The sequence below is a fragment of the Opisthorchis viverrini genome (genome assembly GCF_000715545.1).
Source record: "Opisthorchis viverrini unplaced genomic scaffold opera_v5_95, whole genome shotgun sequence".
NCBI lineage: Eukaryota > Metazoa > Platyhelminthes > Trematoda > Opisthorchiida > Opisthorchiidae > Opisthorchis > Opisthorchis viverrini.
The window spans coordinates 289,234-300,955 of NW_008751752.1; the positions used below are offsets into that span (position 1 = coordinate 289,234).

An 11,722-nucleotide genomic window follows, 5' to 3' on the forward strand; every position below is an offset into this window, starting at 1 on the left:
AGAATTTGACCTGCTCAACACACTGAAAACAAAGTTCGCAAATCCCTGAGATGGATGATTAGCACGAAAACGACGAAATCAATCCGTCCATCTGAGTCGCAATTGATTTTTGAAAGAATTTTACTGCATTCAAAGTGGCATACAGTTTGGATGTGATAGGTGAAATGTTCGTTTCTTTTACAGCCTTCGTTATATCTTGGACAGCGTCTTACAATATAGTGGCTCACGCCACCGATAATATTCTAGGCTCTACTGGAGGAGTTGGTTATCATCAAATGTGCTTGTTGACCAGGACAACGGTACTGCAGTAAGGCATTATTTTATACCGTCTAGTATAGAACCTGATCACCAAACTATAGCGTTCAGCTGTAGCACCCTTTCGGTGCCCAAATGTCATGCCAACCGAAGGTTGAACGAGGGCTGGGATACTGTCAGGTTGCCCTAGCCTAGACAGGGGGAGTCGAGAGGCGAAGGTCGGGTTCGAACTATGGACATTCCTGTCAGTAAATTCGCGATCTAACCACTTGGGCCATCTCGCCCCATCAGAATATATCGTCTACATTAGCCTAGATTAAGGAACTCTGTCGCCACATACAACGGGTAGAACCAGCATGAGAAACAACAATGACAAAACACTGTTCTGTTCCTCTTAGGAACGAAATTTCCAGATAAAACGCCGTTTATGTGGGTTTCCTGTTGCAGTCAAAAGGTACAAACAGTTGGAAGACGATCAAAACTTCATGGAACAATAAAACACAGGAAGAAACTTTCACTGGGGATATCGATGAGTGAAACCACCCGTTTCCTATTAGGATCAATGCTGCTTGTAGCTTAGATATCCGGTCAGTTGTGTGTAAAACGAACCGAGAAAGTACTCGGAAAATAAAACCAGTGAATGTTGTGCCACAGAATTTTCTCTTTCCAGCCGGCATTTCTAACTGTCAACGAGTGCAGACCCCCACCCAGGATTACACCCACGACAGTCCTCTAATTCTCGTGATTCTATCCAACGTCGCGCTAAACGAGATGGTGCTTAGTATCACGTGACCCTCACTGAGCGCCCCTATGAGTATATCAGTCTGCTTAGAACTCAGGACACTGATGCGACCGCCCGCCCGAAGCATCAGTTTACGACAGTTCTGGACGCTGAACAGACGCTTGCATTCGGTTCATAGAATGTGGCAGTGTTCTTCGTGCATTTGACTGAGCTATTCTGTCCAGAAGCTTATTTGGAAGGATACGCATGGACTTATTCTGTCACTCTTAGTTCACTCAGCGTCGCCAACGTCACCAATAACAGTAATGCACCTGTGAGACTTACTCGCGTCTAACCGCCATACAAAAATGAGGGAAGAAAGCCTTGGCAAAGGGAAGGGAAGTGTAGGAATGTGATGCAAAAGTTCTGTGTCCCGGGAGAAAATCGATCAAGAATAAGGTGCACAAACCTTTAAGCAACAGTGAGAAAAACACATTTGAGTAGGAGTGAGGCACCGTCATTCGAAGTTAACACTGGACCTCAGCCAACACAAGCGCCGCGCACAGCAAGTTAAGCTAAAAAGTGATGGCATGTGCAACACCGCTGAATTAGGTGTCATGTCTTGCAAGGCTTCCAGCCGAGTGAAAAGAGGATCGATTGGGCCGTAGTTAGGAAGATGAGGAGGCCCCACATCACCGTCTTACTGTAGTTACTTTTATTCCCTTTCGCCACGTCCTCCACAAATCTTTCAACAAAGATATGAGAAGAGACAGTGGTTCAAGAGACCTGATAAGTTTCACCGCCACCCTGGCGATTCTAGACTGTCCACAAGGACCCGATTGAACATCAGTTCATTGCACCCAGATTACTTTTGCTATGCTAAAGAGACACAGACAACCGAATTTTAAATACCACCACACGGAAGAAGCAAAGTTCGGCAACTACCGCTCTTACAGTTGCGGTGTAAAAAAGGGAATCGTTCAACCGTAACACCCTTTCGGCGAGATGGCCAATTTACTGACCGGAAAGTCCGTGGTTCGAACCCGACCTCTGCCTCTCGACTTCCCCAGTCTAGGCTTGGGCAACCTGGCGGTAACTCATCGTTCGTTCAACCTTCGGGTGGCATGGCAGCTAGGCACCGGAAGGGTACTACAGCTGAACGATTGTTATTTATTGTTCTTTAGGTATCTAGCTACCCTGCCACTCGAAGGAAGCACGAGAGCTGGGATACTGTCAGGTTGCCGAAGCCTAGACAAGTTGAAATGCAGGGTTCAGACTCGAACCACGGACCTTCCGGTCAGTAAATTCGTGCTCTAACCACTGAGCCATCTCACATCCGTGTACACGCCTTGATGACCTCGTCTGCTATAGCACAACCATGGCTAATGCAGTCATGGAGCTACCCGAACCGATCACAGAATAGTGGCAAAATACTAACCGCAACTGCAAATGGATGTGGCGTGCATCAGAGACCCGTCCATTTTGTATTCACCTTTTACATGGACTCTTCACATCTCAGTGATTGAAGCATAGCTCTTGGCATGGACCGCTATGTGGCTACCGATTTTCGCCCGCTTCAACATAATACCAAGGTCACTTGCACCTGGTCAGAGGGCATTTCTACCAATGCGAATCCAACCAAGTACAATGAGTTAATACTTATGCTTGCATGTGGTCAACATCTGGGTGGCTAACACGGTTGTCTCCGAGCACAAGTAAAATGCGCTAGATACCTAGAAATTAAGCTGTCATCTGATCCAGATCGTCCTTCAAGTGAAGCCAAGACACACTGGACACACACTGGAAACCACAGGTAGTGCGCGTCTAACGAATCCCCAGGGGGCATCGGCACGGCGACTTCTTGACCAGGAGCGGCTGGTCAGCAATGTGATCAACTCGCATTCAGACAGGCTCAACTAAACAACTCAACTGCTGGTCGGAGGCTCACAGATTCGAATCGTTCAAGCGATTCGTAAGACGCTCTTAGCAATTATTTTCGAAAACAGTTGTACGGTGCGTCTCGAATTTTCGACAGGACAAAATCTTGATTGAATTCCCGAAACCTCCTTGTACATCAGTATAATCTCTGACCTATCCTGGTCATCATCAAGTAGGAGAAGCACTTTTGAAAATTCGGCGGTTGAGTTGTTCATCAGATGGATGACTGTGCTTTCCTGACCGTATTCTTCCTTTGACTTACCCATGATATGGTGTTGCTCATTTGCAGTTTTTGTAGACTGTTACATACTTCGCCGCCACATTCTAAGTGTGAAACCTTGGAAATGCTATCAATCTGATCCAGTTTGATTCTAATTCTCTACTCACATGTGAACAAGCGACTATCAGAAAGATCGGATTCCTGGAAGCAACCTCAGAACGCCCGGAACCTACTGCTCCACCAAAAACTCAACATGAAAGCCGGCAAGCATCCAGGATAGTCAATCATTCAATCAATTCAGCAAAAGCAAATGAGTCCTCATGCACGCCACAGAAGCACGACCGAATGTGATCAGCGTTCAGGCATTTCATAGAGGCACGATCGATGTTGACGGGTGTGCACTAACGCCTATCAGACAGCCTGGATCAATGTCGTGGGATCAATAGCGTGGGGCCGTTGTAACTCACGCTCTCGCGCTCGCTTGTTCGGAATATAGCGGTTGTGTTCCCTTCTGTGAGTCTTTTTTCTCCGGCATTAGGCACTGGAGCGGGTCAGCAGCAGATATAACAGCGACCTGGTCCCAACTGGTGACCTTTGAAACATATTTGCAAACATTGTATTTCATTACGTATTCCTGGAAGCGCTCATCTGACGATTCTTCAGTGATGCCTTACCACGTTAAGGCTTTTGGATAAAGTGTCACACAGTAGAGTAGGTAAGTCACCCACCATGTTCTGGGTGGCTGACCCACCCCGAGGGTACAACACGGCAAGTGGGGCTACTGGAAACAAGAAAAGATAATTGCGGTAACAAGTGGAGCGCATGGCGTTCGTTAATGTTCTTCCCACCGATACACAAAAATTCATCACTTGGTTTCTCTCCTCATTACCGTACTCTGATAAGTAAGCAAAAAGACGCGTAATTCTTAACCCAAGACATTGGAAATTGGTAGATAAACGAAGGCAAAGAAAGGACATCCACGGCAAAACCCTGGACCCAACTGACTTCAGAGCGCAAAATAAAAACACGAAAAAGCTCACGAAGAGACTTCAATCGACCGACTAAATTCCTGGTTTCATGTAATAGACGAACGGCTCTGAACTCAAACATTTAATTTCAAAATAAACTTCTTGTGTTTGTTCGTGGTTTATACTGTACTTTACTTTAGAGATTCTCGCGCACCACAGCTAAACATAAATGAATGAACATGTCGAAAGTGCCCAAATGTCCCGATTTCTGAAGTGGAAAGAAGAGGTCCATGATTGAGGTAGGGTGGAAATTGCCAACGTTTGAAAAAGTAGTGCAGAGTTCATGAATTCATCGATGGATTTCGTGGGATTCGGACAGTGGTCCGTTTAGAAGAGACCTTTATTTGGTACGGATTCGACAATCTCACATCCATCCTCCCAACCTCATCCTATCTGGGACCTTGGCACTTTGGAATAGGCTGAGTTCTCAAGTTTCCCACGGGTTAAATGGCAGCCAGCAGCAACATAATTTGTCGTAATACGATGAACTTTACCAAGCTGTAGCCTTGCTAATCTGATCCAAATATAAGTTCACTCAATCACATCATTGCAGTATGCAGACTACCAGGACTCCGTCCTAACGAACGCATTTACCTGTGTCATTAAAATCACGTAGCGTTCAAGTTCTCCTGGTCTTCGCAGACAGGAGACAGCGCTCCACTGTTACGCCGAACCACTGGCACTGTAATATCGCATTCAGGTAATATTCAAAGAACGGAAGGCCTAGATAACAAGGAGCCAGAAAACCATATGAACTGTAAGACAACCCTGATAGTTTTAACGGTGATTTACCTCGGTCAATGAAATCCGTCCCCATCGACATTCAAGAATGCACAATCAAACAAAACTGAGGTAAAATCTTTCAGGAGATGAACTTTCAGATTGCAAGAAATCATAGTGTTCAATGGTCATGGGACGGATGGCCGTAAAATTATGAAAGAACAGTTCTAATATCACTGAGGAATTCGAGGAAGCTCAATCCTGAACAGTTTAGTCACTGTATTTTCAAAACATCAAGTATGGCGTCAGTTTAAACCAGGGACCAGAGCATATAAAGCACAAACGCGTTTCCTATGCAAAGTCTATCGAGCCTTTGGGTATCCGCCGAACGTCAAACTGATAGTTTGTCAATGTTTCATCAGCGTTCTTATAGGGTGGTGTCAATGACAGTTACCTGCAGAGCAATACAAGTGACTGGTCCCTCAGCCGAAACGTACGAAGGAATCGGATACTACCTTGAAACCATGTTCAGAGAGAGTAGATGAGCCGAACAGAGGGATTCCGGCTAGACTGCTTCGTATTGTCAACAGAATAAGGTTCATTTAAAACCGAAAGCAAACAAAGCTCACCAAGCATGGTTGGCCATAATCTAAGACGTCTAAGCTGTTGGTGCGTCCAAAACGAGGGTAAAGCCTCGATAAGGAAATCACGGATAGATAATATCGCTTGCCAAAAAAGCAAGATGCACACTCACCTCCAGTATTTGGGAGATCCAAGGTCAGTCGGTGGAAGAGTTCGCCCGGGGATGAAAGAATAGGCAATACCATTATTGAAAACCGCATAAACTTTTGGCATCCCTCCGTGTGCATGAAACGCTGTCATACACAACAATTCCATAGTCCTGTCAATCAAACTGTTGGTCACTAAGCCGTAAATGCGTACGAGCAACGATTTGCGGGCACACGAATGTCCCGAAAGTTGTTTGTCGCAGGTGAGTAGGACCAGTTGATTAGAAAGACCATCATCTAAAACCTGACACAGAAGATTTCTACATCACCGTCACGCGGAACTCACCTTCATATCGACAACGCAGCAATCTGTCTTTGGGAATATGTGTCGAAGTAGGGCTTGTGCAGCTAGCCTGTCAGTAGGTCCTCGGAATGTCACATCCACGTAATTAGCAAGCTTGCACTTGAGTTCAAGAAACGTCATGGTTGGGAAATAGAAAATATTAGGCTAAAAATGTGAAAATAATGGTTTTTTTGTAAGTAAATCAATCATCAGAGTGCCAAGTATCAGCGCTGAAAAAGAATCCCGACTTTATAAACCAGAACAATCAAAAGAATGACTTACCGAAGGATAAATACAAATGAAGACATTCAGTCTAAGTAGTCAGATGACAAAATGGATAAACATTTTGTCAAAACCCTACGCTCATTTGAAATGAAGGGACTGAGAGCAGATGCGTGTAACTGGTTAAGAGCACTTAGCCCCTGCTATGATGGGGAATACCCAAGAGCATAATGTTTTATGATAGCAAAGACTACCGAAGAACGTCAGAAAACGCGGCTCGATAAGTGGAAGAGGATCACCAGTTCCTATAAAAGTGTGCCGCAAAATTATCTGATGAATCGAAAAAGGCAATACGGTTTAAAACCTGCGCCTATTGAAGGTGGCTTTGTAGAGACTGGAGGCCATAGAACATATCTTCTAGCGAACGTGTTGGTTTTGAGTACGACCACGTTACTTTCCACATTTCAGCCAGCAGGAAGAACCAGGCTTTCTTGACAATGAAAACTAAGACATAAGCTGAAAATAGCGGTCAACATATATCGTGGATTTTCAAGTGGAAACCAGTCCCTCTAGTTCTCAAACTGAAAAGTACGTTTGAAGCGTAAGAAGTATAGGCACCCAAATGGGTGGAGTGAGAATATCAGCCACACAGCGGAAACCAGACACCATGTTACTCACAAAGTCCCCAAACGCCACTGGATCTGCAAGTGAGTCTGGAGGGAGAGAGAAACGTTCGACAAAGGGCGGGTTGTGAGAAAGGCAAGTGATGCCTACATGTATCACCCAACTGCCTTCACCCCGTCCGAATGGGTGGTAGAAAGAGTGATGGGATGAAAAGATATCCCTGCCGTCGAAGGGTCCTTCTTATTAAATTTGGCGTACAGGAGTACGAGTTCCATGGAAAAGTGGCACATTCGAACTGTCACATACTGGGGGATTTTGAAGCGTCTACGGTCGACTGGTAGCATCGTCTAAGTACCGAGTAGGTGAACAGCTTCGATTACAAGCTATTCGATGGATCCATTTCCTGTAGTTCAACTTAGCGTGTTCAAGAAGCAGCGAATACCCCATGTAAACTTATTCCAAATATGTTCACCCGCTTTCTAGAAACGATAAGAATGACCAACATAGACCGAACCTCTAAGACGAAGGGACCACTTGAGTCCAAGTGAAAAAAGTCGTGCAAATTTCATCGACACTTTAGGACGCGTCGGAATGTGTGGCTGACAGATTTTAAGTGAATGACAAACAGAAATACAGACTGATCGAGAACTGTTTCTCAAGGAAGACCTCGAAACTATGTGGACTTACTGATGACCTTACATCTTTGAAAAAAGCGATGAGATCCGTGGAACGCTCCGCTCTGGGTAGCTAGTCACGTTCACGCGCTTCTCAGAACAAGTAAGGTTTAACGGATTGATTTAAAACAATCATACTAGATATAGACAATGCAGAAACCTTGGCGCGAAGAAAATAAACGAACATCAGCTATACGTAAAGTTAGCAGAGTCGTCCACGACGGTTAAAAAAGTTGCACGCACACCTAAGACGTCAAACTAAAAAATGAGACGAAATTCCACAACTATTTGGAGCTGTTCAAGTTGCACTTGTGGAAGGAGAAGCTCAAGCATTGCTGGTGAAACACACATCAATCTTCATCTTTCAGTAGGAGCCTCAAGTTTCTATACAGTGTATGAATGATAAAACTTTATACAATGCGGATTTCACGAAGAGCCGTAGAATACTCTATCCGCCTTGAGGGTTTAGAAAGATCCTGGCCCGGAAGAACTTCATTTACAGTTTCTAAAGCACCATGGGATGTCAATTTTGGAGCACCACTCACTGTGTACGAAGTGATTATTGCCAGTTCTGTTGAAGGTACCATAATCTCGTATGGTGACGAAACGTTTGCCAGTCGATTGCCAAGCTCGGCGGACAGATCAACAGCCATCTGATCAACAATCAATAAACCCACCCGAGCTACCAAAATTTCGACACATTACCAAGAGTGTGAGATGTCTGATGACCAGCGTAAGAACCTTGGGATCCAGAGGGTTCAATTCCACTATATAGTGCCATGGTGAAACGCACAAGAAGGACGGCATTCGCTTGAAGGCATCAATCAGTTGGTTACTCACTGAAAAGCGGAGGGTAAGCTGACTTCAAGATAGCTCCAAGGCGCGAACTTGCTGACCGAAAGGTCCGTGGAACCTATCTTTACTCACTGAAAAGCGGAGGGTAAGCTGACTTCAAGATAGCTCCAAGGCGCGAACTTGCTGACCGAAAGGTCCGTGGTTTGAACCTATCTTTGCATCTTGACTGCTCTTGTTTAGGCTTGAGCAACATGGTACTATCTCATCTCTTGTGTTTCCTCCGGTTGGCATGACAGTTATGCACTGAAAACTATTAGCTGGATGATTATCATTTTCTCATTATCAACAACCATTTTCACGTTCTTTTAAGTATTTCTCGATAAGCCTTATTGGCTTTCTCTCTTTCTCTGTGGATTCAAACATGAACCCCGAACTAACAGTTTTAAAGAATTTTCCACAGTTTTTATATCGTCCGCAGGGACATAGCATAAAAGGCTCAGTGGTTAGAGCGTGAATTTACTGACTGCAAAGTCCGTGGTTCGAATCTGACTTCTGCCTCTTGACTTCCCCTGTGCAGGCTTGGGCAACCTGGCAGTATCCCAGCCCTCGTGCTTCCTTTCTGTGGCATGGCAGCTAGGCACCTTGCCGCAGAGGCATACCGTCCGACACTTGTGTAATGCAATGTGTATCTGTGTGTGAATTTGCGCAACTGACCTATTCGCCTATGCGTGTTCGTATCCCAATTGCTGGCTTTGGATTGTTTTCCGATGAGTTCCGTGTGATCGCACGGCCAATGAAAATCACGAGAATGTCACCGGAAAGGATGATCGCAACCCACACTATTGAGCCATCATTCCGCCCGACGTTGCTTGGCGTGCGGACGTTGACACTGCACTGAGCGGGTCAGTGAAAGTGAACTTGTTGACGCCACGAACGTCAACAATTGAGGTTGCCTTGTATGAATAGAACCGTAGAATTTCGAACCAATTCTTCCTTTGATATTCGGGATTGTCACTCGAAGTTCCGTATCGGGAACATAAACACGGACTTGTCCAGAAATTAAGTAGTATCTATCGTCAAGAATGTATTTTGTAGCAATCGGCCAAAAGTATGGCAAAATCCACCGGAAGCCTGTGGTGTTCCAATATACCAAGCCATTCAGATGACATTTCCCTGTGAACCCTCTAATCAAACTTCAATAAGCATGTCAGTTATTTCCAACGAGCTGCTGTTAGAAGTTGTCGTAGGAAAGAACCGTGTCTAAAACCCACATCAATACCGGATGTACCACTTATTTATAGCCTAGAGGAAACAAGGAGACCATTTTAATGTAAACGAATCCAAAGGTGAAACTCAAATGTGATACTCCTCCAGGACTTGTGCTCAACAAACAGGACCAGTTCTTTTATCAGCAATCAACACAAGGAATGTCATTCTTCCTCTTAAGCGTTACCCACTGACCATACATCAGTCAAACCTACGACGGGCGGGAAGTTTCATCAGTTCACTCTGTTTGTCCTGCATCGGCGTCATTCGCATCCGGCATCTCGAAATCAATCTTCAAGCCTCGATGCCCAATCTACCTGGTTGCTTTCAATATCCTCACTCGCAGGGAGGGCCGCTATTGGTATTTGTAAATGTCACGGTTGTGCCGATAACGATAGCGATCCTCCCTGCAAGTGCGGGTATTGAAAGCAGTTAGCCAGACAACTGGGGTGAATCGATAGTAGTGCCCATTTTCAAAATGGGTACTCGAAGTGAACGTAGCAACCACAGGGGTGTTAGTTTGACGCCTGTTGTGACAAGGCTTCTGGCATCGCTGATTCTTCGTCATCTTACGGTGGCACGCGAAGCCTTGACTCGTGAGAATCAAGCGGGATTTCGGCCGGGTAGAGGCTGCGTTGACCAACACCAGACACTCCGTCTGGTGTTAGAGCAACGCCACATGTACAGACGACCCACAATCTTAGTATTCCTTGACTTCAAGGGTGCGTTCGATTCTGTCGACCGATCAGTTCTGTTACCTACACTTGCTCAACAGGATATGCCCCAAAAGTTTGTAAACATAATCCGATCCCTATATTCACATACTTCTGGCCGGGTGAGAGTGTATAGTGAGATCTCCAAAAGCTTCCCTACAAAAAGTGGTGTCAGACAAGGATGTCCACTCTCTCCATTCTTGTTCAACTTCGACATTGATAAAATAATGAAACGAACTCTGGATGGTCTTCAAAACCCTGCTGTTCAAATTGCTGCTGGTGAGAGCCTTGTCGATCCGGAGTACGCAGATGATATTGCCCTCTTCTTTGAAGACCAAATCGAAACACAAGTCCTGTTGAATAAACTGACCACCATCATTCCACCTCTTGGCATGCGATTTGCACTTTCAAAGGGTAAAGTCATGCTTCAGAACGTGCCATCTGCCAACACATCCTTTACAATTCAAGGAGAATTACTGAAGATTGTGGAAAACCTTACATACCTCGGTAGTTGTATTAGCTCTGACGGAAGTGTGTCTGATGAAGTCAGTGCAAGAATCTCAAAGGCTCGAATCACGTTTGCTAATTTGCGTCACTTGTGGTGTAAAAAACGCATATCACTAGATCTTTAGGGTAGTGTGAACCAGGCTACAGCGAGGACGGTGATGTTATATGGATGGGAGACATGGCCTCCGAGGACAGATGATGTGAGACATCTTGCGGTTTTCGACCACAGATGCCCCAGAAGCATGGATGGTTTTGGATGGCTGTACGGCAGTGAAGCATCAGTGTCAATACTTTTCGGATCAAGCATCGCGAGACGCGTTCGAACGGTTCGATATATGGTGCCTCACAAAATCCGATATAGATGATAAGAAACTCACTGCATATTTCCTACGTTTCGTTGGCAAGGAGGCGTATACTTTGATCAAGAATCTAGTATATCCTGAATCTCCAATCGATATTTCTTACACTGCTTTGAAGAAAAAAGTTCTTCAACACTTCAAACCGATTAACTTCGTAGCAGCTGAAAGAGCTAGGTTCAATATGTTGACCCGCTCTCATTCTCAGTCGGTTCGTGATTTTGTGTTACAGCTGCAAACACAGGCGGCCAAATGTGACTACGGTGCCCAGTTAGAAGACCAGCTGCGTGATAGACTCATTGCTGGCATTCAGCTACCCGAATTACAGCAGAAGCTGCTACTCTGTCCGGATCAGAAATTTCAAACTATTCGGCAAATATGTGAACAGTATGAAGATGTGAAGCATGTGACGAAGACTGAGGAAGCAGACTTCTAAAAGAATTCAAGGATGCGGATGAACAACAAATTCAAACCTCGAACAGATTCTCGTGCCCCAAATCCATCAACACGTCACTTCATAGATCGTAATCCTAATCCGATGGCTCAAAAATTTGGGAAATGCGAGTCTTGTGGACGAAACCATTCCAGATATTCATGCCCCCACAGACGAGC

General features: G+C 45.1%; 1 protein-coding gene across 1 annotated transcript in view; it reads right to left on the reverse strand.

Moving 5' to 3' along the window:
• Window positions 1–11,722, reverse strand: part of T265_05217 (hypothetical protein) — a gene marked incomplete at both ends in the record, with an annotated part of 54,943 nt that overhangs the window by 37,515 nt on the left and 5,706 nt on the right. The window contains 4 exons of the mRNA XM_009170172.1: window positions 5,637–5,914; window positions 5,957–6,118; window positions 8,019–8,155; window positions 9,133–9,338. Coding sequence (XP_009168436.1) covers window positions 5,637–5,914; window positions 5,957–6,118; window positions 8,019–8,155; window positions 9,133–9,338 — 783 coding nt within the window. The remainder of the gene's footprint in view (window positions 1–5,636; window positions 5,915–5,956; window positions 6,119–8,018; window positions 8,156–9,132; window positions 9,339–11,722) is intronic.